At 53.8% G+C, this 25,630-nt stretch overlaps 11 protein-coding genes and 1 non-coding gene across 12 annotated transcripts; 5 read left to right on the forward strand and 7 right to left on the reverse strand.

Annotated features, from left to right (window-relative positions):
• Positions 1-32: 32 nt before the first annotated feature.
• On the reverse strand, positions 33-1,245 carry C7974DRAFT_410497 (putative oxidoreductase; the record flags this gene model as incomplete). The annotated part of the gene is made up of 2 exons (XM_046143474.1): positions 33-583; positions 633-1,245. The coding sequence occupies 2 exons, from the start codon at positions 1,243-1,245 to the stop codon at positions 33-35; spliced, it is 1,164 nt and encodes a 387-aa protein (XP_046000563.1).
• Positions 1,246-2,017: 772 nt separating this feature from the next.
• C7974DRAFT_134043 (major facilitator superfamily domain-containing protein) lies at positions 2,018-4,150 on the reverse strand. Its single transcript, XM_046135433.1, has 4 exons — positions 3,915-4,150; positions 3,459-3,864; positions 2,274-3,409; positions 2,018-2,222 (listed from the first exon to the last, which is right to left on the reverse strand). Exons 1-4 carry the CDS (start codon positions 3,984-3,986, stop codon positions 2,142-2,144), a joined length of 1,695 nt encoding a protein of 564 aa, XP_046000564.1. The 5' UTR covers positions 3,987-4,150; the 3' UTR covers positions 2,018-2,141.
• A 1,830-nt stretch (positions 4,151-5,980) lies between these two features.
• Positions 5,981-6,998, reverse strand: C7974DRAFT_134116 (uncharacterized protein). Its single transcript, XM_046135434.1, has 2 exons — positions 6,120-6,998; positions 5,981-6,069 (listed from the first exon to the last, which is right to left on the reverse strand). The coding sequence occupies exons 1-2, from the start codon at positions 6,638-6,640 to the stop codon at positions 6,039-6,041; spliced, it is 552 nt and encodes a 183-aa protein (XP_046000565.1). The 5' UTR covers positions 6,641-6,998; the 3' UTR covers positions 5,981-6,038.
• A 1,871-nt stretch (positions 6,999-8,869) lies between these two features.
• C7974DRAFT_134123 (cellobiohydrolase-like protein II precursor) lies at positions 8,870-10,120 on the reverse strand. Its single transcript, XM_046135435.1, has one exon. The coding sequence runs from the start codon at positions 10,021-10,023 to the stop codon at positions 8,881-8,883; it is 1,143 nt and encodes a 380-aa protein (XP_046000566.1). The 5' UTR covers positions 10,024-10,120; the 3' UTR covers positions 8,870-8,880.
• A 1,302-nt stretch (positions 10,121-11,422) lies between these two features.
• Positions 11,423-12,245, reverse strand: C7974DRAFT_432080 (mitochondrial ribosomal protein S25-domain-containing protein; the record flags this gene model as incomplete). The annotated part of the gene is made up of 2 exons (XM_046144824.1): positions 11,423-11,837; positions 11,887-12,245. 2 exons carry the CDS (start codon positions 12,243-12,245, stop codon positions 11,423-11,425), a joined length of 774 nt encoding a protein of 257 aa, XP_046000567.1.
• Positions 12,246-12,405: 160 nt separating this feature from the next.
• On the forward strand, positions 12,406-14,469 carry C7974DRAFT_134131 (uncharacterized protein). The gene has a single exon (XM_046135437.1). The coding sequence runs from the start codon at positions 12,626-12,628 to the stop codon at positions 14,426-14,428; it is 1,803 nt and encodes a 600-aa protein (XP_046000568.1). The 5' UTR covers positions 12,406-12,625; the 3' UTR covers positions 14,429-14,469.
• Positions 14,470-16,112, reverse strand: C7974DRAFT_134130 (acyl-CoA dehydrogenase-like protein). The gene is made up of 4 exons (XM_046135436.1): positions 15,907-16,112; positions 15,779-15,857; positions 14,745-15,733; positions 14,470-14,691 (listed from the first exon to the last, which is right to left on the reverse strand). The coding sequence occupies exons 1-4, from the start codon at positions 15,999-16,001 to the stop codon at positions 14,511-14,513; spliced, it is 1,344 nt and encodes a 447-aa protein (XP_046000569.1). The 5' UTR covers positions 16,002-16,112; the 3' UTR covers positions 14,470-14,510.
• Positions 16,113-16,950: 838 nt separating this feature from the next.
• C7974DRAFT_t37 lies at positions 16,951-17,031 on the forward strand. The gene has a single exon. It is a non-coding gene; the product is annotated as a tRNA-Leu (tRNA).
• A 483-nt stretch (positions 17,032-17,514) lies between these two features.
• Positions 17,515-20,024, forward strand: C7974DRAFT_134161 (glycosyl hydrolase-like protein). The gene is made up of 2 exons (XM_046135439.1): positions 17,515-17,721; positions 17,771-20,024. The coding sequence occupies exons 1-2, from the start codon at positions 17,631-17,633 to the stop codon at positions 19,594-19,596; spliced, it is 1,917 nt and encodes a 638-aa protein (XP_046000570.1). The 5' UTR covers positions 17,515-17,630; the 3' UTR covers positions 19,597-20,024.
• Positions 20,014-21,278, forward strand: C7974DRAFT_134157 (S-adenosyl-L-methionine-dependent methyltransferase). The gene has a single exon (XM_046135438.1). The coding sequence runs from the start codon at positions 20,302-20,304 to the stop codon at positions 21,202-21,204; it is 903 nt and encodes a 300-aa protein (XP_046000571.1). The 5' UTR covers positions 20,014-20,301; the 3' UTR covers positions 21,205-21,278.
• C7974DRAFT_134174 (RNA polymerase Rpc34) lies at positions 21,279-22,986 on the reverse strand. Its single transcript, XM_046135440.1, has 2 exons — positions 22,217-22,986; positions 21,279-22,166 (listed from the first exon to the last, which is right to left on the reverse strand). The coding sequence occupies exons 1-2, from the start codon at positions 22,504-22,506 to the stop codon at positions 21,353-21,355; spliced, it is 1,104 nt and encodes a 367-aa protein (XP_046000572.1). The 5' UTR covers positions 22,507-22,986; the 3' UTR covers positions 21,279-21,352.
• Positions 22,987-23,710: 724 nt separating this feature from the next.
• On the forward strand, positions 23,711-25,534 carry C7974DRAFT_305260 (alkaline phosphatase-like protein; the record flags this gene model as incomplete). Its single annotated transcript, XM_046138020.1, has 2 exons — positions 23,711-24,884; positions 24,933-25,534. 2 exons carry the CDS (start codon positions 23,711-23,713, stop codon positions 25,532-25,534), a joined length of 1,776 nt encoding a protein of 591 aa, XP_046000573.1.
• Positions 25,535-25,630: the final 96 nt, after the last annotated feature.

Consider the following 25,630-nt stretch of genomic DNA (forward strand, 5'->3'; position numbering starts at 1 on the left):
CTATGATACTCATAAAGTGCGCACTACCTAATTCAAACACTGAGAAATTTCTCAATCACCACTGCCCGCCTCGCCGCATCGTCAACACTAACCCATCCCTCTCCTGCAGGCCTTCCATCCGCAAAAGCAAACAGAGTCGCTGACACAGATCGCGCAGAAAGGGGCAGCACTGCTTGCTCGGGGCTCCAGTTCCACTCGACCACCTCGACGCTATCATCATCATACCGGTGCACGTGGATCGTGATAGGCTCATCTTTAGGCCCCGGCTCGAGAAATCCAGATGTAGGCGACTCGACCTTGATCTCTCCATGCTGGAAGTTAAGCGTCCAGGTCAGTGCCGGAGTGCCCGGGAACGACTGGCCGCGGCGGTAAAAGAAGGAGAGGGTGGCGTTGGGAGCTGTGTGAGGGGATGGCTTGAGCTGGGCGTTGAACGAGAGCAGATCAGGAACGTCAGAGGTGACTGTGTCGATGATTGCGCCGCTGGAGGGGTCACGAATACGCACTTCTGGGCGCTGGATTTGCGACTTGGATTGCACTGTGGAGGGCTCGAGGTCGCCGATGGCGGCGAGGAGGGTGTCGAGCGCTGTTTGTGTTATGAGCCGGTGTGGAATGAGAGGGAAAGAAATACGTACCATGTCCAATGCCGATGGTTATGACATTGCCGCCGATCTCTTTCTGGGTGAAGTACCGGAGCCCAGCTGGCAGGATCTCGCGGTCATTCGAGGCGCCATGAAGTCGTACATCTGCACTCAGCAGCGTCCCCAGCTTCGCGTCACGGCCGCTCACCAGCTCCTTTACTTTCAAAACGATTGGGTTCCCCCGTCTTTGTAGACCTACCGCGACACGAGATCCGCTCTGCTTCGCCGTCTGAACTATCTCTTCAATATGCTCTTTCTTACCCGCAATCGGCCACTCTACAAACACATCCTTGCCTGCGCGAATACTGGGGATGATTGTCTCGTAGTGCTTGTCAACCCTTGTATTGCAGATGACCAGGTCGATGTCCGGGTCCGCGGCAAGTTCTTCTGGCGAGCCGTATGCTTTGGTGTCGCCTGGAAGTTTGTACGTGCTTATGGCAGACTTCGCCGCATCAACACTGCTGTTTAAAAGCGCTTTAATGACAAACTTGGATCTGCCTGTCTCTGAGAGGAGGCCTGGGAGATGGGCTACGGCAGCCCAAGAAGTAGCCGCCGTAGACGACAGTCCGATGAGCGCAGTACGTAGGGGTTGTATTTTAGCGGCCATGATTGGTATCAAATTCCAGATATCCGAGCAATAATCCGCAAGTGAAGGGACGCCTTTGTAGCCTGAGTGAGTGGGGTCTTGCTTGGTAAACAGCTACATTTGTAAGCTCCTGCCTGTTGCGAGCCTTTGCATGTATGGCGACATCGCGTGAGCTCCAACTTTGACCTTTTGTCAGCAAGCTCATCCATGAACCGCATCCGCCTCACGCAACAGGATTTAATTGGTGTTGTGATATCTTACAGTGCATTGGTGCATACTTCGTACACCCCGCATACTGAAACCGGTAAGCCGACTTCATAGCATTGTGCGAGATAATGCTGCCGAGGTACCGTCAGCGGAGTCTAATCATATGTATCTGGCAGGTACCAAGCGCTTGACACAGATACTGGACATCATGCTGCACCGAAGCATATCCGAACAGCCACTTGGTGAGATGCAGCATCGGGTAGGACCGATTAATAGTCTCACAAAGTATCCTTTCTATTGCAGTGTATGAGCTTGAACATAGTCATGTAGTAGTGGTTCTGGAACACATTGGCTGCGATGGAGATGGTCTGAGTACAACTAAAATATCAATAGCTGGTTGGACGTGCTCGGGTGGAGTATATAGAGTAGCTGCGCAATATACAAAGCTGAGTATCTCAGGTCAGTCCCTGATGTGCTGAAGAGGGGTCGTGAAATGAGGACTAGCGTGGCGCTAGCAACCTGGACACTGAACCACCACAGTCGTTGGGGGAAAAAGGCCTATATGAAGCGCCAAATTAATACTTCTGCATGTGTGTTTTGCCTCTCTTTTGGCTGTCAAAGCAGTAGGTTCGGATGCATGATGGTATACATGGTTCTGCTAAAAGAAAGGATATCTAACGAAGTTGGTGCAAAAGCTTTTCAGACCGCCATTAAATCTTGGGCTCCTCATCACTACCACGTTCAGCACTCTTATTGTGTGTAGGAGCGCCGGTAATACTCTCATCACCCATCTGTGCTATGTCAGCTTGAAGCCTCGCGTGAGGAAGTTCGGGTATACATACATCCCAGTCCTCTGAAAGGTCCTCGAGGGTTTTCTGGTTAGTCTCAGGTATCAGTAAGGTCGTGAAGATACCGGCGAACATGAAAGCAGAGAAGATCTGCATGACGTGGTTGAGCCATGGGTTGGCTTGCTTTGCGGTAGCGCCACGGGTGCGGAGAGGTGAAATGGCACCCTGGGCGATGATGGAGCCAATTTTCCCAGATGCGGCGGAGATGCCGTGACAGGTTGAACGGTATCGAGTGGGGAAGATCTCCCCAGGAACGATGAAGGTGGTGGTGTTGGGGCCCCAGTTGAAAAAGAGCTGGATGAGAACGTAGATGGCCAACATGGCATGGCCACTTAGGTGGTGGTAGGCGAAACCCCAGATCAGGAACAAAATGGTGAGCATAATGAATCCAACAAGCTGGAGGATCTTACGGCCGACGGTATCGATGGTTGCAACGGCCAGCCAGTATCCAGGAATGGCGCCAGCACAGATGAGAATGCAGTTGCCAGCAGCCAGATTGTAGAGCTTATGGTAAACAGTAGCACCACCGCCGTATCCAATCGCCTGGAGGACAGTAGAGGCATTCAGGCCGAGACCATAGAAGGCTACATCAAGCAACAGCCATGACATGGCAGTTCCGACGAGAATTTTGCCGTTCCTGATCTTGCCAAAGAAGCGGCAGAAATCTCTGAATGAGGCCTTGGGAACTTCAAGCTGAGCAACGGATGCCTGACGGGTGGTGGCCGCCATGATCTCATCAACCTCGCCCTCACCCCTCTTGCCAGAGATGTAGTGCTTAACATCAGCGTTGGCTTTCTCAATGTCACGGGCGACATCAAAAGTGTAACGGGGAGTCTCAGGGATGGTAAGACGGAAGTAGAGGGCACAGACGGCTGGAACGATGCCAATACCGATCAACGCGCGCCACATCTGGTCAACAGCGATACGGCACTCGCCAGTGCAAGTGGCGTACGAGGAGGCCTTATCAAGCTTGGACTTGAAACCAGCGGTCAAGCAAACCATGACGACTGCACCACCAAGCTGGCCGAAACCTTGCATGCTAAAGACAGCAGCCATCATCTTTCCTCGGTGCTTCGTGGTGGCGAATTCTGACGTAATGATCGACGAAAGGGGATAGTCACCACCGATACCTAGCGATTGTTAGAGCTGTCGTTGTTGGATGCTGATGTGGAAACCTACCGATACCCATGAGGACACGCCAGAAGATGATGAGACCAACAACCGACACTCCAGGACCACCACCAACTAGAGCTTGGGCCAGAGTTGCAACGATGATGAGAATCAGCTCAAGACCGTACATCTTCTTGCGTCCAACGATATCAGCAAGGGCGCCGAAGCCGACCTGGCCAATAACGGTACCGGCCGAAGTGGAGAGCTTGATCGCGGTGTCCTGGGTAGTGAGGAGAACGCCCTTGTTGTCCTGCTTGTAGACAATACCCAGCATGATGGCTAACAAAGATACACAGAAGATGTCGTAGCTGTCTGTGAAGAAACCAGTTCCGGCGACGAGAATGGCGCGAACATGGTACCAGCCGAAGCGCGCGTTGTCGATATCCGCGAGCGCGAGACGACGACGCTCATTTGGCTGACGAATGTTAGTGAAACCCTTTCAAAGGCGACTCAGAGTCTTCTCACGTCTTCAATGTGAGCAAAGTCATTGACAGTGTTATGGAACGCACTGTTCCCACCGGCTGTCTTGATAGCCATTGTGATGAAGCTTCGCCGAGACCGCACCAAGAAATTAAACGAGGCTTGAATGCAAAAGCGGCTGTGAACCTGAGTTGGATGCAGAAGCTGGGCATAAGCACAAGCTATATACAGGCAGCTCAAGCTTCACTACGAAGGCTTGGCTACCTAGGTAGTGAAAGGAGCATTTGGTTGCAGCCAATCAGAGCTCGTCACACGAGCACGCAGTCAAAATCACAACAGCCGAGACGGCTTGCTTTGCAAACGATCACCTTCTGTTGCAAGCCCAGAGGCGCCACAATGCTTACTAGGCGCGGCAGCTGTCGACCTCGCGCGTCCCGAAGAACGATGTTGGTCAAGCGTGAAGCAACAGTGTCCGTGTGCGGCATCAGCTCAGACTGACCAATGAGCACCCTGTGTGGAGAAACGTGGGGCTTGGCGAACATCTCTCAGCCCGCGTTGATACGACACGAAGCTTTTTGATCCTCCGTCAATGCTTGCGAATGCTTGCCAGAACGCGGTATTACCGTGGCCGCGTGGCGTGTACATCATGGGTAGCCTGCTACACTATCCGAATTGGTCCCCGATGAAGGTCTCTCTGACCATTACTGATCTGATTCCCACGTTTACGCGCATGGTGGACCCTACCGCATTCCCGGATCACTCCATGTATGGATGAAAACGATCTCGGATTGACATTTAACAGTGGTTGAAGACTGACCGCGAATCGCGCCGCCTGGGAGAGGCTAGTACCGGTGCTGGAAACGCAACAGTGATAGTAGACTCCACACCCGTCCTTCTTACATATTACATGTGGCTCGTCTCATTCGGCCTCGGTCCCCACCAATTGCTTGACACTCGGGGGTATCCTTATCCCCAGAAGACACCCGACGCACAACCGACTGGTTGCCACCATACAAGCATCGTTCTCATCAACAGCACGTTCCAGCTACCAAAATCTTCTCCTGCACAGGCTCCGGTGCAGTGGTGCGCCTAGACACGGTATGCTAGCTTCATACAAAGGCCCGCTTTCCCTCCATGGGTAGTAGCATGTGGCTTGTAAATTCCGTTGACGCCGGCCCAGACCCCGAACCTCTCACCACTTACATCGTCCTAAAATTCAAGACATCGCCAGCGAAGGCCGAGGATTTGCTTTTCGAGAAGCCGTCGACGATCAGCCAGTCATCATTGCCTTGTGGCGCTCTGGCTGGGCCGCTCACATCTTGACATGGCTGCACATTCAACATGTGGATTTTCACTGATTCCTCAGGCGCAGGTCCACGCATCATAATGCGAAGATCCACACTGCATATCCCGGCCTACGAGTACAGTACACCCATGTCATACCTTACCCTCGGGTCCGTTCCGAACTGGGTCAGCCTGTACAGACGTAGGGCCGGTCAAGATTCGAGCAATAGTGTCCGACAGGGTCTCCCGGACTGGTTACGTTTACATTCATGGCCTATGGCGCTTCTCGAATCCGTTCGAGGTAGGTATGTGCATGTGATGCATGACGATCTTCAGGTAGTCGTCCGATTTACTCATCGGTAATAAGTATCATGCTATTACCACCACATATAGGAGAAGATAGAGAGTGACCAGTCTTATCCATGATCAGCCTGTAATCTTCTACAGATGTTGCCTACATCTCCATGCTTTAGTCCAGCCTTCCAACCCTGTAACCTAAAGGTACAGATACTAGCGAGCGAGCAACTAGTCTTTCTGCATCCATGAGCGTCCAAGGTGCTCCCGAGGCGGCTACGAAAAGGTGAACAGGCCCGCAACAATATATGTGCAGGTGGTTGGCCATAGCCACTTCAGATCCAACGAGTCTATCCGGAAGCGACCTGGACGTATGTGGCTACAAAGTTACTTCTTTACCACCTTGCCTAAATCGTACTTATCAGCATATGAGTGTCACACTGATCGAAAGATACGTACCTTCTAGCGGTGCATAGCCAGACCTAGCGGCGTCGGCGAAGGAGATACTGCCGAAGGGAGTCCGCGGTTCGGGAGGGAGATCAGCAGCTTCCGTGTCCTTGGTCTCAGCCTGCGAAGCTGCAAGATCGAACTTCAAGAATTCTTGTTACGCTGATAACATGTCAGTGAGTATTGACTCGAAGCTACTTGTCACGTACTGATACCTTGCTGGTCTCCGTCGTTGCCGGGAAGGTGAGAGCAGCCGGCTTCGTGGGCTTGACTTCGGTCTCAGCATCGGCGGTTTCGTCCTCGGCCATGTTGAGAACCTCGAGCTGCTCCCTGGTAGTTTCGATGTCGTCCTCGGCGTTGTGAATTACGTCCTCCACAGACTCCTGTACTTCCGCAAGACTCCATTCCTCCGGCGCATCCTCTTCAAGCGCATTGTCAAGGTCCTCCAGCTGAACCAATATCTCGTCAAGGGCCTTGTCGACTTCCAAGTCGTTGCCTGCAGGCCGCCAGCGTCGCACTAGATTGTACAGCGCCCAAGCGTCCTCACGACACTGATTGGCCTCCTCCCAGTCACCTAGTATAGATGCGAGCAGAATGAGGACCTTCATTCGATGATACCTTGGTATGGCGGCGTCCTCGAGAATGTCTATGGCTGCCCTCTGGCACTCCAGGAGGCGATCCTCGTTGTAGAGCTTGTAGGCTGCATCCAGCGCGTCGCAGAACTGGTCGTCGATGGTGCTGCGCATGGTGTGGACGGTTGATCAATTGTATCGGTTTTTCCTTACAATAAAGAAGCCTGGGAGAGAAGCTACTTGGGTGCTATGGGTGATTTGATGGAAGGTGGCAGGTACGCAACCGCGCTAGGTTATGCTGTCTGGAGTAATGCCAAATCCGGTTGCTCACACAACGGTTTCCTCATGCAACGAATTACGTCTCGCGCAGAACATCTCTGTTTGCTTAGATGGTTGGAAGCTATTAGAAGTCATAGGCCTGATCAGGCACTCACCGCTACTCCACATCCATACTCAGATACGCAAAGCGGCCTTAACGGGTGACCGCGCGTGTTTCCAGACAAACGACGTAATTACCCCACAATCACAGAACAATCAATAAAGAATGGTCGACAAACGCAGTGTGTTCGTGCTACATGTGCTGCATGAGGTGTTACTCATGCTTTCGCTTTCAACGTGCGAAGTGAAAGAGAATCTTTGCTGTCTGTCCAATGTCTGTATATATATCGTTCAGTCGGAGCTCAAGATAGCCCTCTTTTAGCAGGCCGGTTCCTTTTCAGCGCAAGCCGTCCGGATTGTCATTCAACAAGAACGCTATTGGGCGCAGCAAAGAGTCAGCGCAAACTTTCTCCGCTCTACTTTCACTTCTTAGTCACTGCTCCGCGTTCACGCGGCATTTCTAAATATTCCCTTCCCCGGCCGCTCAGCTAAATCATATGAATATTTCACTGTTCACACAACTTCAAAGTGCATCCGTTTCTGCCCAACTCATCCACACTTCGCAGCCGGTCCGTTCAATTCCTAGCAATCCGCACAGCTCTACGTGCGACACGTCCTTCGCGAACCACTTCAACCTGAACATGCTTCCGCGTGCTACTTGAGCCATTACTAGAAGCGCTACCTCTGCCACTACGTGTGCAGGCAAAGCAAAGGCTTCCGCGAAGAAGAAGGCCGTAGACGACGAAGATGACGAGTTCTTACCCGATAAGGACAGTTCACCAGGAGAAGACTCCGCTGAGGACGAAGCTGGAGAGCTCGACGATGACCCGGCTTCCGCAAGCAAGCAGGGCAAGGGCAAAGGCATGGAAAAGCCAGGGACCCAGAAGTGCTCTACTCTAGGGGAGCCCAAAGCTCTGAAGAAGCGTCGCGTGGCCACTGCCGCTACTTAGATCCGAGAAGAAACCTCCGCGAAACTCTCCCAGCCTGCTGACATCGATGGCCTTACCTGTCTCGGTCTGGAGGACGTCGCTGTAGAAATCGGCGAGGCCTCAAGTCCGATCCTGAATCGTTTTATATATTCCAACTGTAACAATATATTACACTAAGATACTACTGCGCCGGAGTACGCGCCCTGACTTTATGTCAGTTCATTGGTCTTGGAACTTTTGAAGCTCCGTCACTGGAGACTTTTCGTCAACAAAGTAGCCCTATACGACCACAAGCAGGAGGACGGTACAATCGTTCGTGCATGGCGCGTTCAGGCTGTCGATGACAACAACACAGACCTCAATCAGGTCCCCATCGATCTCTTCACTCTCCACGCGAAAATTGGGGCGCGGGACAGGTGTCCACCTTGTAAGACAGGTAAGGGTGCCTGCAGGAGCAGAGGACCAGGACAAGCATGTGATAAGTGTACAAAGAGTGGAGCTGCTGCCGCCCAAGAGTGCATCCGACGATGCATTGTCGCGCAAGATCATGGACCAAATTACATCACCGAGAAGGTCTGCAGCAAGTCCGAGAGGGACAAGATAATCCAGCTCGGTCAACTGAAAGTCGACATCATGAATAGAGTGCCTTTCAGCTTTGATGTCTCTCGTTGTAAGAAAATTCATACCATGCTCGGGGCGGCTGTAAGTTCGAGCAAGCAGCGTTAGCTGATCTGAAGCTACTTATATCAAGACGTGAATCAGTTGTCTCAAGATGATAGACATATGACGGATGCCATATTCATCTCTCTCTACTCACACCAGTGTCTTGTTGAGTTGAGGACCTCCACAGTCCCACATCGTCACTTCGACGCCGCCACCTGGTGTTTCACAGGCCTCCTGAATAAGCTCATGCCAACTCGGCTTGGTTCCGGTTCGGAAAGTAGGCGTGAGTGTTGAGATGGTCTGCGTGACTGGACTGTCAGGACTCGGAGGCTTGTGGTTGTGTCACTAGGTAGACATAGCAGATAGATTATAAAACATGCACGTACTTCTATAATTCTAGCAGAGAGATCACATCTAACCCCCTTCTACAACTGCAGCTCCAATCTAGGCCTTCTTATAAGTCGGCTCCAACGGCGGGTCAGCATTCTTGACCAGCATCTGCACATACGAGTCAAACCAGGCTCCCGCCGCCGGCGCACCCGCAAGCCCACACCTGCCATCACTCTCACCACCGGGCTTGATCCACACGATACTGTCCACGTGCGGGTTATCCGTCTTCGTCGTCGGCGTAATGCCAAACCCTGCAGGCTCGACATTGCACCACTCGCCCCACTCCTCACGGGCGCCAGGCAGCGCAACTCGGCCCTGGTCGATGATGAACTTGGAGGGCAGGCCGGCGGTCTCGAGGAACGGCGCGAGCGCAGTCGCGTAGTGCGACTCGTCCCACGAGGGCGACCACTCGGTATAGTTCTCGCGCACCTTGGCGTTGAAGCCGTTGTAGTTACTGACGTTGGTTGCGAAGCCGCGGATCTTGGCCTTGGAGTCGCGCTTCTTTGCGAGGGCAAGGACGCGCGCGAACACGTCGGCCGTCGGCTGCAGGTTGTCGGCCCAGCCCAGCCAGCCGCCGTGCGCGGCGTCGATGTACAGGTGTAGGTTGGGTGCTTGCAGCTTAGAGATCGCGTACGCGATGCCCTCCTCGTAGAAGGGCGTAGCCTTTGCGCAACCGGCGATACCCTGGTTGGTGACCGCGTTGCCGAGACTATCAGGCTCGAGGACGATGGCGAAGGTCAGGTCTTTGGCCTCCTTGACCAGCTTGGCATACTGGTCGACGAATTGGGACTTGTAGATCCGGAATCCGTCCTTGTCGAGACTCAGCTCGCCGGCAGACTCGCCAGCCGAGCAGTCACGGTCCGGGAGGTTGTAAAGGACAAGCCCGACAACCATATCCTTGCCCTTCTTCTTCTGCTGACGGGCCTCGGCGATGGTGGATGTGATGTTGCTAAGATGAGCGCGAGATGTGATCCATGTGAAGGTCGAGATTTTCTCGGCGACGGTACGGGTGCGGGCCGCGTTGAGAGTATCGTTCTGGGCAGTGAACGCTGCGATGGTCTCGTCAAGCTTCTTGCCATAGCTGGAGACAACGTGGCGATCCTTGCCCTCCCAGGGGTTGGCGTCAGGCGCTGGCGCAGCAGAAACGCTGCCCACGACGGCAGCCGTGGCTAGGAGAAGAGACGTGAGGTGGACCATCTTGCTTGACTGTAGAGTCTGAAGTGATTTGGAGCTCGCGACCTGAAGTTGTAGGCTGGTGAGTACAACAAAGAAGTACTCGACCTCTTTTATATAACGATTCCGTCTATGCCTACATTGCCCTTGGTGTTCATATGTCTGATCGCCACTCAGGGCTTACCGCTTCGAGCATACATCGCGGTGCTGGCGGCCCGTTACAAAGTGTGAGCACTACCCCAAGACTGACGTGCCGAGATGAGGCTCAGCAGCTGACCAGGATGGCTTGCTATGTTCAGCAGATATAACCAATGGGAAGCAATACTCTCCTGATCCTTCACCCGTCCCCCAGCCGGCTCCGCGGCGCACGATATGTCCCTCCCGCACCGCGGCACATATCCCGTATTCGCAACCGAAAGTACCCTCTTGCACCCTAGCACCAATGCCCTGGCGCATCTCAACGACCACGTTGTCGCGGCTTTTCGAGTAACGCCAATCTCGCGAGGACATTCGGCTCCTGAAAGGTCCTGAAAGGATTTGCGGGACCATACTTCCCGAGCACCTTGCGAGGCTTGCATACAGGGTTCTCACTTAGATTAGCCAAGCGTTGTGGACTGGGAATATACACATGACCCAATTTGAACACGCCATTTAGCCGCCTTGTACCCCGGGGACGAAGAGCCTCAACTCCGCTTCGCATGCGCTAAACTGCACATCGCAGCGGGCGCATCCAGCTATTATTTTCGCTAGCATGTCGCGGTGGTGATCTCGCGATACTTGGCCGTCATATCGCAATGCGCCTTCATGCCCGCCGAGCCCGGACTATGGTAGTACTAATACATCCTGCAGCTTGCGAGGTGGCTGCATGCGGCAATCCCCTCGACAGCCACAATCGCTGTGCTAAATACTTGCGTGCATGCAATATACCACGCATTCGATGCGTGTTCTAGCGTGGTCTTGGAGGGCGTGCACCCTGAGGTCAGGTTGAGTACAGATTGTACCTGCATTGTGGCGAGCATGTGATACGTGTGTGAGCGGCGTTAGTGCAATGTACCTGAGATATTAATGTGTTGTGGCGCGCGGTTGACGTGATCGTGTAGACGATGGTCATAGGTAGCTCGGAATAGTGGGCAAGGCTGGTTCAAAGCTGCACTTGTTGATCCAACGTCTTCAATTACCTCCATCATCTCTGGAAGCCTGCGTGCGTAATAGGTCGCCTGCTGGCACCCAGCTTCTCGTATCGATCTGAAGTTGGATTAGGGTAAATCATTTCATACTTTTGTATCTTTAGACGGTGCCTTGATCGCTTCATTGCTGTGTTGTCCATGTGAGGGGACAATGGATGGGTGTTCACCAGCTCGTAGCCAGCATTGATGGATATATCTACACGAACATACAATATCAGTACATGTATTCAACGCGTCTATAATGCGCGCGCAGAGGCCTCCCCAATCGGCGCCGCTGGCGATGCTGTGTCTGGTGTTACGGTGGCCAGCTCTGCAACGGCGTCGTCGAACTCGGCTTCGCTCAGGTCGCTGACGCCTGAGTCTTCGTTCTGTGGCCCAGAGAACATCTGGGCACGCATACTCTGCTCCGCCTCGATCTGCTCGTTGGCCCACGCCTTCCAGTTCTCCCATGCCTTGTCTTCGAGCTCCATGCCGACTTCGAGCGGGCCCTTGCCGAAGTAGGCACCGACGTGCATGGCTTCTTCCTTTGCGATGCGTGTCCGGACTTCTGCCAAGTGGCGGTATTGGTAGAACTCACGGCGGGCCTTGTCGTATGCGGAGGCCTGGGACATGCGCTGGTTCTGCATGAGCCACATTTGGCGCTGTACGACGCTGCTGGATGTTAGAGCTTGTGGATTTCCAGCTGTACAGATAGCCATACCTCTCGCCATCTAGCTGTTTCCCCTTCTGCTGTATGCGCGACCAGTCGTAGCCCTTGGAATCATTGCCCGAGTCCTCGACCACCAGTCTTGGCCGTGCCAGCTCCCACGGGTGGTCGCCGAAGAACTCGGAGCGCAGCTTGTCTTCCGGGTATACGATGGGCAGCGGCTTGAACAGCTTGCTGGCCTTCTTTGCGCCCTTCACTATCGGCGCGCGCAGGACCGGACGGGCCAGTGTCTCGCTGGTAGGGATGTCGCCAACGATGTCATACCAATTGGGCAGGCTGGGAATGCGCTTCGCATCGTAGAGGGCCTTTGCCGTAGAGCGCACGCGCATGGGAGCGAGGTTGTAGCGGCCCATGGCGGGCGGAGGTGCGTGGGGGAGTGCCTGATGCGTGGCGCGGAGGAGGATCTGATGCACCGGTCGTTCCTACTGCATGCAGACAGGGGTGGAAGGGCGTGAGGCAAGAGCGACTGGCCGGACGAAGGCGCAATGGCGGTGGTGATGCGATGCAGGGCATGTTCGTCGACGCCTCGAAAAGCTCCGGCCGGGAGTTTGCCAAGACCCACGAAATCTTTCCAACGACGCGCTGCACTCCACGCTACACCTCCTCGCGGCATTGTCCCCGCCGTCACGCTCCCTGCTCATTGCCACAGAGTCTCTAATGGGGCTGCTCTGACCAATTGGTTCCGAACAACCTGCCCGACGCCGCTGCTACCGAACACGATGCTCGAAATCTCATGTCCCTCCTCCGCACCCTCGATCGGACCTCCGCCGTCTCGCAGCATCCAGCGCCGTTCCTCACCTTTCTATGTCCCGTCTTACAGCAAACCAAGGGCTCTCGGCGCAGCTTCAACCATGCCGCAATGAGCCATGCCACGCCCTCAGGCACCACCAAGGACCATCTTATGGAGGCTGCCTTCATCCGGGCCCTCGTGCGCGCCGGCTCCTGTCAGAAGCACGCAAGGCAGATGCACACGCTGCGCAACGCCATCCCGCGATTATCACGGCAACAAGAGACGTGCCAGAACCACGGTATAGACCATGACCGCCACCCTGTTCGTCGAGGCTTGAAGACGCGAGCGCAACATGAGGGTCCTCTTGACCGGGCAAGCGAATTTGCAAAGAAAGAGCTCAAAGCCATGGTGGATTACTACGGGATTAAAGTCGACACGCGGCCGGAGGATGACGATCTGGTGGACGATGGTGGGCCGCTGGTATGGAATGTAGGCGACAACCACGAGCCGTGGCCTGTCCGCGAGGTCACTGACTCCTACAACATACGAAAACTGAAGAAAATGCTCGAGAATGACGAGTCGCCCCACGAAGAAGTCTTCAACATGTACAAGAAGCTCCCCGCACCAGGCGTCGTGTACCTCGACATAGATACCATACGAACCCTGCTACACCACCTGTCCATTGTCGAACGCCCGTCCCTCGCAGCTATGCAGCGTTTTACCTCCATACTAGACGATATGAAGAGTGCACACATACATATCAACCAGGCTGAATGGACTACAGCCGTCTATTTCGCCGGTCGCAGCATGGGCACTGTGTCTGAAGAGGATGTCGCATCGGCACTGCACACGTGGCGCGACATGGAGCACCGCGCTGGCGTCAAGGGCGGCTTTGTGACGCTGAATGTTCTCTTCGACGTGGCTGTCAAGGCAGGGAAGTACACCCTGGCTGAGACGTTCCTGAAGGAGTTGCAAGTGCGCAAGCTCAAGCTACACCGCCATTTCAGAGTCTCATTGCTGTACTATTACGGTGTGCTGCGGAATGGCAATGGCGTCAGGCAGGCCTACCAAGATCTTGTGGAGGCCAACGATGTCGTCGACACCGTGGTTATGAACGCCGTCATTGCTGCTCTCTTTCGTGCTGGCGAACCTACAGCTGCAGAGCACGTCTTCGAGCGGATGAAGAGACTTCATGCCGCCAAGAACCCGTCTGCGCCAGGTCATAGGTTCTTCATGAACAATTGGCGGGATCGTCGAGCAGTAGGTTTACACTTTACTCATCAAGCCCGACGACTCAAACGTGAAGATAAGATGGAGGAATTGAACGAGCTGCAGGAATATGCGCCAATCTCTCCCAACCCGCGCACCTATTCACTACTCATACGACATCATTCCACTGTGTCTGGAGACATTGATCGCGTTAATGAACTGCTGCAGGAAATGCGGTATAACTCTGTATCTGTCGAGGGCACTACTTTCATCGTCATGTTCCACGGTTTCGGCTCCTTTGGCGGCGTGCGGTATTCTTCCTGGACACCCGACAAACTCGAGAAAGTGTGGGCCCAATTCCTACAGGCTTTGGCAAACTCAGCGGACCGCACATGGCTTTCGAGCTTGGCCGTCATTGCAGCTTTGAAGGCATTCAAACGATGCACAGACCAAGAACGCACCTTGAGTGCGTGGGAGGCGATCCGGGCCATTTGGAATCCCAACGAAGCAGAGCTCGAGAGCGTCATGCAAGTGCTTCGGAGAACCGACGTAAGATCAAGCTTCTTCAGCAAGAACGTCATGGGACGGATACGATAATTGTACTAGTATGTAACATGATTAAACCCACGGCAACTTTCGCACATATACCCGTAGTTTAGAGAATGATGTGACCGTCAAATCAAATTTTTGCCTTCAGCTTTTGCGCTTGTTTATGCAACTTCAACGCTTCTCTTACCCCAAGATCGATCAGTACGTCTTCAGAGCCACCAGGTACTGTGTAGCTAGGGACCGCACGGTAGAAGGCCTCAATCCTCGCTCCCTGACCTGTCTTGGTTAAGCCCAGTCCGCCCATAATCTTTCTGCAACGACGTTAGCACTATCCAAAAAAGGCAGTTGAAATCCTCAAACTTACAAACACTCCTCTGCGACGTACTTGCAGACCATTCCACTCTCCACCTTCAACAGCGCCGTCGTCCCACCCAGCAAACGCGCGCCATCCGCATCACTCAGATTCTCCAGCTCATAGACAATCTGCTCGGTCCACGCCTGCAAACTCTCCACCATCCTCCCGCAATTCCCAAACTTATTCCTCACAACCGGCTGCTCAATCAGCGTCTTATCAAACGCCTCGCGCTTAATCGCCCAGCTAAACGCATCCTCCAGCGCTACCCTGCACCCGCGGATCGCCTGAAACGCAATCCACAGCCGCTCGTGGTTGAAGTTGACCATCGTCTGCTTGAACCCCTCGCCCTCGGCACCAATCAGGTACTCCGCCGGCACCTTGACGTCCTCGAACGTCACGTACGTGGTTGCGCTCAGCGGGCCCGCCACAACCTCGAGTTTCCGCGTGCGCAGGCCCTCGCTGCGCGGGATCAGCAGCATGGATAGGCCGCCTGCGCCTGCGCCGCCCGTGCGCACAAGCGTCATGAAGTAGTCGCTGAACATGCCGTTAGTGATCCACTTCTTGCTCCCGTTCACCACGTAGTGTTTCCCGTCTGCGGTCTTCTCCGCCGTGGTCTTGATGTTGCGCACGTCGGAGCCGGCATCGGGCTCGGTAACCGCGAGGCAGATTCTCTTCTCGCCAGACAGGATTTCGGGGAATATCTTCTGCTGCAGCGCCCCTGAGGCGAACTTTTGCAATGGCGGCGCGCCGACTACGAGGCCGATGAAGATGCTAGCGATGGGCCCGGCGCGGATCAGTTCGTCCCATAGGATGAAGTCGTGAAAGCCGTCCCAGTCCTCTGGCTTGATGCCGGCCGCGATAGGATAATTTGAGTACTGTGCTGGAATGGATTTGCCAAAGGCGATGGGGACGAGGAGGCCGGCGGATGCGCATTTGGCGTAGATTGCAGGGTCGACGGCGCCGGACTGCACCCATTCTTCGCTAAAGGGGGAAATGTTCTGGGGTTATTAGACGATGTATTGGTGTGTTGGGAGGGAACGTACTTCGTCGCACCAGGCTCGGACGTAGTCGCGTAGTTTTCGGTGGCTGTCTTCGTAGTATGGCGATGGACGGCCGGTGTACCTGTGAGCTTTAATGTGGTGACCCTGTTCGATTGCATAGATAGACATACCAGCTCGGCTCAGCCCATGGCAAGCTGCTGCCGTATGCTTCAGCTAGCTGGCTAGCTGGCTTGTCGTCTACGATTCTCGTGGTGCTGTGCGCCATATTATATGTACATACAAAAGTGTGGGAATAGAGAAATGCACCAGCAAGGCTGAACGAATTGTTTGTTATATCTCAAGGCTATTCGTTTTGTGAAGTTGCCGAAGTACTGCTTCGAATCGGTCGTGCAGGTGACGGGCCGAGGCAGGTTGGCTCCCCGCAAGTGCGACTCTCTGATCTCCCATCGGCAATTTTCGGTATTTTGTGTAAATGTACTCAACACCGAGCCCAGTACGAATTCAAAATCAGACATTGTACTATAGGGTTAATATGAGAAATCTGCGATCCGGTACATCGATCAAGGCGTGCCTCCTACGAGGAACAGGCCTGGAGAACGGGGCTGCCGGCATGTGCAAGTCCAACGCAAGCTCTCCTTCATCGCCTCCCCTTGTCCTCTCAGAGGACGCCCTCGAAATCTAAAAGCTTACGTTCAAGGATATGCAAGACTTCTTCATCGCTCAAACGGTAAGTAACATGGCCTAACCCCTGAATGTACTGTCGATGCGCCAAAGAAGAACGCATGCCCGATTCGTGTTTGCAATTATGGCACTCTGGTTGCTTTTGCACAGTCCTTAAGTCTGTGAGGCCCGTTATTAAATAACAGTCTCTATTCTATCGCCCACAGGGTTCCTTACAGCAGCGCAAACTTTGCGTGTCGATGAATTGCTATCTGGCTGCATTTTATTTTCACAATACAGTAGCCACGTCCAAGTCGATTTAAAATTCCTGGCTCCATCATCATTTGACTAAAAGGATTTTCGAGTTACAGGGGGTAGACAGATGCAGCCTACTCAACTTGAGCTAAACAGGAATTAGTTCCCTCCAGAGCTTCGACTTTGATCAGGTCCACCGATGTTCCCCTTGACTAAGACGTCGTCCCGCAAGCTTTTTCTGGTGGAATATATTGTATTCAAATCACCAAACCTTCATCAATCAAGCAATTGATCAATTCGGACAGATGGCCGAGCGGTTAAGGCGCTAGCTTCAGGTGCTAGTAGAGTAATCTGCGTGGGTTCGAATCCCACTCTGTTCACCATATCTTTTGCACTTTCCAGATCATCGATAGCTGTCGAGGCTGTTGAGAAATCGTCGATTGTGTGTTTTTTGCTGGTGGAGAGACACGTGCACGGAAGGCACGTGCGCTGCCCACGCGAGGTGTGGGGCACCCTCGGAAGTCCGAAGTCGCTTCAGACGACGCGACGCGACGGCCTGTGCGCGACCCATCTCATCTTGTATCAACGAGCATCAGTTTGTTATAACCGAAGGCACTTTTCCTTTTGCAAGCACAGCATGTCGAATGCTCTCCCAAAGTAATGCAGCCACCTGCAGCAGCCGTGCATCTCGATTGGGAAGGTGCCCTTGGCTTGGTCTTGGAAGCGCCTGTCGCATTTGTGGCTGATCTGACCCAAGCCGTGCTTGAGTCCCGCAATCCCATGAAACACTTCTTGCTCTTCTCTAATCATCACATGCCCTGATCCCAGTACATTGATACCCGCCGCTCTTGGAGCGGCTTTCCATCGCTACCTAGGTAACACAGGCTCGGTACTGTTGCTACAGCTGCTATCAGATCACGGTCGTTACATGTAGTGCGCGCGGCGCATCGCATAGGTCGAAGTCGTGACGTCTTGAACGATGTCCCTAAGACAGCTGTCTGCCGGTCTGTGCCTGGGCGTCTTTACCGTCACAGCAATCGCGGTGCAGGGCCACGATCAGCCTCAGTCAGGTAACGGCCCAATTGAAGTGTAGGACCTAACGAAGCTGATCTTGAACAGATGCGCCTGCACCAGTCTACGAGACCAGCTACCATGACATACCTCAGACACAACTTCGCACCCCTGACATCGCAATCACAGGCCCAACCATCAATGGGCCCTCGATTTCCCCGTTCATTAGCAACCTTCAAGACCTGCACAATGGTCTGGAGACGATGCAGAGCTCTTACTTCTCGATATGGCTGGGAAAGTACACCACTGCAATCGACTGGACTGCTGCAGTCATGGCAACTCATGTGTCAGCAACACTAGCCTCGCTCTCGCGCTCGCTCACATACACGATGCCCGGCACCTTCGACAAATCCAAGAACCTCGATGTCGAAGCGCAGATGGTTGAGAATGAGATCAACAAATACTTTGGCCAGATTTTGACGTACTATTTTGGTGAAGACCACTTTGCGATAAGGATGCAAGCCTACGATGACATACTCTGGGTTGTGCTGGGCTGGCTGGAGAGTGTACAATTCATCAAGAGCCATTCAGCAGGACACTATGCTTCGGAAGACGACTCGAGGATCCCTGAATGGCATGCTCGTCAGTTCATCCCTGCATTTGCCCATCGAGCACGAGTCTTCTACGAGCTCGCCGAGAAAGGTTGGGACTGGCGCCTTTGTGGTGGAGGTATGACGTGGAATCCCCGTCTACTGCCGTACAAGAACGCTATCACGAACCAACTATTTATATCGGCCAGCATTGGCATGTATCTACACTTCCCGGGGGACACGAACTGCTCGCCGTTCCTTTCACAGTACGACAAGATCAAAGACAAGAACCACAGGAAGCCCAATGACAAGCTTCTCCACGCCCAAGAGCATGGCGATCAGTGCGACGAAAGTGTCAAGGGCGATAGCTCATACGATCCTATCTATCTCGCTAACGCGATCAATGGCTATGACTGGCTAAGGAACAGTGGCATGATGAACGAGAAGGGCCTTTATGTGGACGGCTTCCACATCACTGGCTATCGCACAAATCACAGCAAAACCGAATGCGATGAACGGAATGAGATGGTGTACACATACAATCAAGGTGTGGTGCTCTCAGGTCTCAGGGGTCTTTGGGAAGCAACTGGTAAGCAGGCCTATCTCGAAGACGGTCATGAGCTCGTGCGTAACGTCATCCGCGCGACCGGCTGGACAGGGAGACCTCCTTTTGCTGCTACTCAGCCAGAGAAACCTGATCAGATACCGGAATCCCAGAACGATGTTCTCTTGAACTGGTCCGGCCTGGGAGCGAACGGTATCCTGGCCGAAGCATGTGATCCGTCTGGTACGTGCAATCAGAATGGCCAAACCTTTAAAGGCATTTTCTTTCACCACCTTACGGCCTTTTGTACTCCATTACCGTCTGTACCTGTTCGCCCGGGCAGGACATTTGCGGCAAGCCCTGAAACGCGCGCTCTGCACTCTAAAAGCTGTAGGGAATATTCAAGGTGGGTCACACACAACGCGGTAGCCGCGTTGCGGACAAGAAACGAGCAAGGTCGCTTCGGCAGCTGGTGGGGTGTGGATGCAAATGGTAACGAAGAAATGAAGGTAAAGCTAGATGTGAATGCGACGGATTATAGGAATAAGGCGGAAAGGTACATGGCGCAGTTCGAGGGGGTGGTCGATACACCGATCCATGACGGGGACGACGGAGAGCGATTGGCAGGCCACGATATGACTGGCGATCACGATGAGGACATAGATCCAAGCAGCTCCCGCGACCTGAATGATCGCGGACGTGGCCGAACCGTCGAAACGCAAGGCAGCGGCGTTGCTGTAGTGAGGGCGATGCTGGAGTTTTCTAAGTTGGTCGAAAGCGATGGTGGCTTCGTTTCGTGAGTTTGGATGTGCATTTGAGGGCTGACTTGAATACGACCAATACGAATTGCAACACTTATAATGATCCAGCATCTCGACTAGACGCTAAAACTTCGCAAGTCTAACAATACACAGGCAGGTATCGTTCTTTCGCTCCGAAGCAACGAGCCAGTCGCCAAAATATCTAGGGCGGGGACCAAATGATAAGAGGGAAGAGCTCACATTGGATGTTGTCCTGGCTGGGTTTACAGGGGGCATCTTGGTGCTTTTGATATGGGTGGTTGTTTTGGGTGACTGGTATGATCTTTGATCATTGCGTTAGCCTTTTTCGTACGGAGAGATTGTACAGTCTATAATGCTGGTGTCGGTTGAGTTTGGAGTTTGTGTACAAAAGTCTCCGAGCTGACAAAGGAAAGTCTCCATCAGCACCCACCCGCATGTCTCCGAGCGTGCGGCATTGTAGTCATGTGCCAGCGCAAATCAACTCAAATCAGCGTTGCGTGAATTGCTGTTTAGGTAAATGGTACGAAGTTGTGGCGGGACAGCCGATGCAAGGTAAGCGCTATGAAATGTCTCCAGAAAATCAGGCAACCACCACAGAGAGTCCTTAAAGCAGTCTGTGTGCTCGTTGCAAGATCTAAACTCATCTGAACCGCCTTAAACGTCTCTTCAAAGCAAGATACGAGTAGCTACACCATAGCTGCGTTGTCCGTCTCGTCTTACAATATGGCGACCCAATCCTCATCTGCAGCTGTCGATGCCTCAATAAAGTCCATCTGGCAGCAAACCCCAGATGTAGCAGAACGCTACAAGGCCGCCGAGAACGCAACACGCCCTTTTGCCAAGACCATGGTAGCCGTTACCGAAGAGCTCACAACGCTCAAATCCACCCCCGTGCACATCCTCGACCTAGGCTGCGGCACCGGTGCCATCGTTGCCGAGCTCTACGACGCCATCCCGCAAGCTCAATGGCCCGACCTGCACATTCTAGCCGGCGACATCAGCCAGCCGATGCTGGAGTACCTCAAAACCAGGGGCGAGCAGGAGGGCTGGAGCAGCCTCACGACGCAGAACATCGACGCCACGAAGCTCCCAGCCGCGGATCTGCGCGCAGACTTTGCCCACGTCTTCGTTGGATTCGCTATCTTCATGCTCCCGCCGGACGTGCTGCCGCAGCTCGCGCAGAAGACGGTGCCGGGCGGCACGATCGCGGTCAGCTCCTGGGTACACCTCCCCTGGTATGAGCTCTTGGGCAAGGTGTACGCGAAGATGCAGGACGGGCCGGAGTTGCCGACGCAGGACGAGTTGCGCGCGGGTATGACGAACGGGCGACCATGGCACCAGATTGAGTATGTGAGGGAGCAGTTGCAGGCAGTCGGGCTGCAGAAGGTCGATGTGCGGCAAGAGAAGGTTAATGTGGATTGTGGGACGCCGGAGACGTTTTCGACGACGATGGGATTTGTGATTGTGATGTTGAGTAAGCAGTGGCCGGAGGAGAAGAGGGAGGAGTGGGTCAAAGGGGTTGGGGAGACGATGAAAGAGATTGTGACCGAGGAAGCTGGTGGGGCGGATAAGCATATGTTTATGGAGTTTGAGGCGATTGTTGGGGTGGGGCTGAAGGGGGAGTAACTTGTTTTCAGACGTGCGACGCCGAGTTTGTTAAGACTTGTAGGTCGGCAGGTCGTGGATTATGAGATTTGCTTGGGTATTTCCTCTCAATAGTAGCCGTAAATGCATCAATGCCCAAAACGCCGTCGCTATGCCTGATAGATGAAATTTACACCTCTTCCGACTGCGTCTCTAGCCACTGCCCGAAGTACACGCAGGTCCTGGCTGAGATTTCGCCTTCGTCGCCGCAGAGATCAAAGACTGGGCAGTTACCGCACGGTGCGTCGACGAAACCGTTGTAGACTTTGGTATCGTTCACTGTCAGAACAGTGCGGTAATTGGTTCCTGAGATCTTCTCAAGCCGTCCATCCAGCACCATCATCTCTAGCAGTTGCTCCATGTCATCTTCTCTTACTGACTTGCCCCTTAAAATCTCCTTTGAGTTGAGCCATTCGGCAACCGAGGCAGAAGTTGGGTACTGCGGACTGTTTCTGTGTACAATCTTGGATGCGTTCGGGTCTCTCGGTGCGTAATATGGTTTCACAGCTGGCGCATCTTCGATATCCCGTATGCCCTGCACCTGCGCCTTCTTCTGCGCAATCTCTGTGCTCCTGTCCGTCCTGTCATATTCGTTCCAGTTGCCAGGAACCTTAATACAAGTCTCATTCTCGATGTACTGCGCGACAATGCCGGATATAGCTTCGATGAGTGCTGTGTCGAAGTCTCCTTCTGATTGCCATGGGCCTCCGGCGATGTCTTCAGAAGGGCGCAGATGCTTCAGCAAGTACATCTTGCGGTTTGGGAACTTCACGCTCATAACCGATTGTACCAAGTCTTTCGACTCTAAGCTCTTGAGACATTTTGTGAGGACTTGTTGGGTGACGTTCGTTCGTGCGCGCAGTGCTTTCGACCAGATGCCCTCCGCCTGGACTTGGTCGATGTGGTGGTATAGGAGGCGTTCGTCAGGCGTGAGTCGTCGAAGTCTAAGACATGTTAGATGACGTCCGTAGTAGTATGCACAATCATCACGTACTTGTCGGCTTCCGGGCGCGACCGCAGCTTCCAGCACGGCTCGCCTTCGAACGTCATGAGCTTCATAAGATGGCGATCACATAGCTCCTGCAAGAGCATGGTAAGCTCGGCCATGGTCTCAGCGATCTGCATATTGGACAAATCGCGCTGGAAGAAGACGGTGCCCTGTGATCTTTGGGCGCATTTGTCGTAGAGCGCATCGGCGGGGGAGGCAGCTTCGGTGTCTACGAGGTCGACAGCGGAAGGCTCCTCTACTTTTGGCAGCATCGAGGGCGCCATGGGTGCAGCCATGTTTTCGAGTATTGCTACGTGTTACCGATCGATCATGAGCGTGGTGTGCAGCCGTGGCGCAGAGTGTCGCAAAGGTGAATGACCTGCTGCTCACAAAAAAGTCCGGGTAGAGTGGAGTCCACGTCACGTGGAAGACCCACATGAAAGCTGCGGGGAGCTGTCCACCTCCGAAGCTTCAACAACGCCCACGCAGCAGCAAACAACTGTCTCGGCAGCTTTGGTAGTGATTATTCTACTTTTGCACATAGCTGAGCAAGAATCTGTAGAGTATGGACGCAAGAGAACGCGCAAATTCCCCGTATCTACCGAATCAATCTGCGAGACTCGCTTGCTTACAGCAAGACTGAATCTGTCGAGTGAGTTGGTGTCAGGGAACTCCTGCATCAGGGTAACAGCTCGTCCAATGGGGGCGACTGCGACATGCCGTAGCTTCGTCATAGACCATTCGTTAGACGATTTCGAAGAATACAAAGACTTGATTCATATCAGATGTGCTCCCTGGATTTGGAACTGGCAAAGAGCCGTTGCAATTATTTTTCACTGCCCATACGACTCAGACGAAGGCGTGCTACATTTTTGAGGTAGCAGCCCTCAGCGATGCGCGAATAACCACTCAAGTAAAGGCTGGTGTTTAGGTCGTGGCGCTTCGGGGCGGCCATGCTCCCTATCTGTTCATATGTCTTGAAGTTGGTCAGGAACAGTACAACTTCATTGGTGAATGCTATGCTGACGAATGGATGGATGGAGGCCTTGTACAGGGAGGAGAAGAAAACCTGGACATCATCACACTGGCATAACACATGCAGTGGCGGCGAGATAGTATAATCCCGTTAGGTATTGCTTGAGGCCGTGATCGATGGTGAACGCCTGTGCTCACGTTCAAGTGGCCGACCTTCGTGACTTCCCCGCAATTGGGAGGCAATCTACGAAATCCCAAGCCTCATGGGGTAATGCCATGATATGACAGTTGAGACCCTACTCAATACTCGTGATGCCTGTCAGAAGGATAGGATTACGATCACGCCCCAAAGACAGATGACAGCAGGCAGATAGGCTAGTCCCAAAGCGTTTGGCGGCATGCCGATCATCCGCTGCAGATGCAGGGCCGCGCCCCGAACATCATCTCGACAACCCTTGATTAGATACGATGCTCCTCTAGACAGCCTGCTGTCCTGCCGCTCTTTCCTTACAACACACATCGACAATGAGTCGCCCTCTTCTTTCGAACCGAACGTCCTCGGAGTTCCCGGACAGGGATATCGCCGAGGAAGACGCTCTCCTGACCGGTCAGCGCACCGCGCGCAACGACTCTGCGTGGAAGAAATGGCGTGAGATCGGACTGCTAGTATGGGCGATCATAGCAACAGCAGGAGTCGTCGTTCTTGCCGTGGTATACCAGAAGACCGGGGGATCGCCAGACACGGCGCCCAGCAACAGCAATGGCAAACGAAACCTCATCTTCATGGTGTCTGATGGCATGGGACCCACCAGTCTGAGCTTGACGCGCAGCTTCATGCAGTTCCAGAACGGCGCACCCTTCAGCGAGCAGCTCACTATTGATCAGCACATGATCGGTCAGTCGCGCACACGATCCTCATCTAGTCTCATCACCGACTCTGCTGCGGGCGCAACCGCCTTCTCCTGTGCGCAGAAGAGTTACAACGGCGCTATTTCAGTGACACCTGATCACGAGCCCTGTGGAACAGTGCTTGAGGCAGCGAAGAAGGCTGGATACATGACAGGCTTGGTTGTTACCACTCGCATCACCGATGCCACACCCGCGTGCTTCGCTGCACACGTCAACATGCGCCAGGAGGAAGACCGCATTGCTGAGCAGATGGTCGGCGACTACCCTCTCGGTCGTGTTGTAGACTTGATGTTCGGCGGTGGACGCTGCCACTTTGTCCCCAACACTACAGTGGAGCACTCCTGCAGGACCGACGACCGCGACGTGGTCGACCTTGCGCGCAAAAACGGCTTCAACTATATTTCTGATCGTGCCGGCTTTGACGATCTGAAGGGTGGTGCCAAGCTTGACTTCCCCATGCTGGGCCTCTTCGCCGATGGAGACATCCCCTACGAGATCGACCGCCGCAATGAGAACGACAAGTACCCTTCGCTGCACGAGATGGCTGAGGCTGCTATGAAGGCTTTGAGCGAAGCCACCCGCGATAGTGATAAGGGATTCTTTCTGATGATCGAGGGCTCAAGGATTGATCACGCCGGTCATCACAATGACCCTGCTGCTCAGGTCCACGAAGTCCTTGCGTACGATAAGGCCTTCAGCAGTGTGTTGGATTTCATCAAACAGGAGAAAACGGAGACCGTTATGGTCTCCACATCCGATCATGAAACTGGCGGTCTAGCGACTGCTCGCCGTACGCCAGCCCATCACCAAGCTCACGATGCACACTGACAATGCCCAGAACTTCATACTGCCTACCCCGACTATGTATGGTACCCCGCTCCCCTCGCCAATGCATCCCACTCCGCCGAACGTCTTGCTATCGAATACGCCGCCTACCTTCTCTCCTCTCCATCGCACGAAAAGAAGAAGATCTTCGTCATCAACAGCATCACCGAGGGGCTTGGCATCCACGACTACACAGAAGAGGAAGTCGAAGCAATTACCGACGCCCCGTTGACTGCTCTGTACGGCTACGCCGACATGATCTCGCGCCGCTCGCAGACAGGCTGGAGCACACACGGCCACTCCGCCGCCGATGTCAACATCTATTCATCCGACCCGAAGAAGGCCGCAGCGCTAGTGGGTAACCATGAGAACACCGAGGTCGGAGAATTCTTGAGGAACTACCTTGAGGTCGATGTTGAGGCTGTAACAAAGGAGCTGCGAGAAAAGGGCAAGGACCTCAAAGTGATGGACGTCAACGGTACGGAGGTTAGCTGGATGGGAAAGATTCCTCAAGAGGGTGAAAGACTGGATGGTCAGACACATCTGGCAGACTATACCGGTGACTTTAAGAAGAGGCACTTGCTGCACGGAAGGGCGTGCGACTGTGGTCACTGAATACGGAAGAGGGTTTTGGTAGCGTAGCATTGCAGGCGTTCTGAGGCTTCATCATAGAACGTGAACATTATTATTGCATTATGCACTTTGCGCTGG

Source organism: Boeremia exigua (assembly GCF_020726555.1).
Source record: "Boeremia exigua strain MPI-SDFR-AT-0100 chromosome Unknown C7974scaffold_3, whole genome shotgun sequence".
NCBI classification, from domain to species: Eukaryota; Fungi; Ascomycota; class Dothideomycetes; order Pleosporales; family Didymellaceae; genus Boeremia; species Boeremia exigua.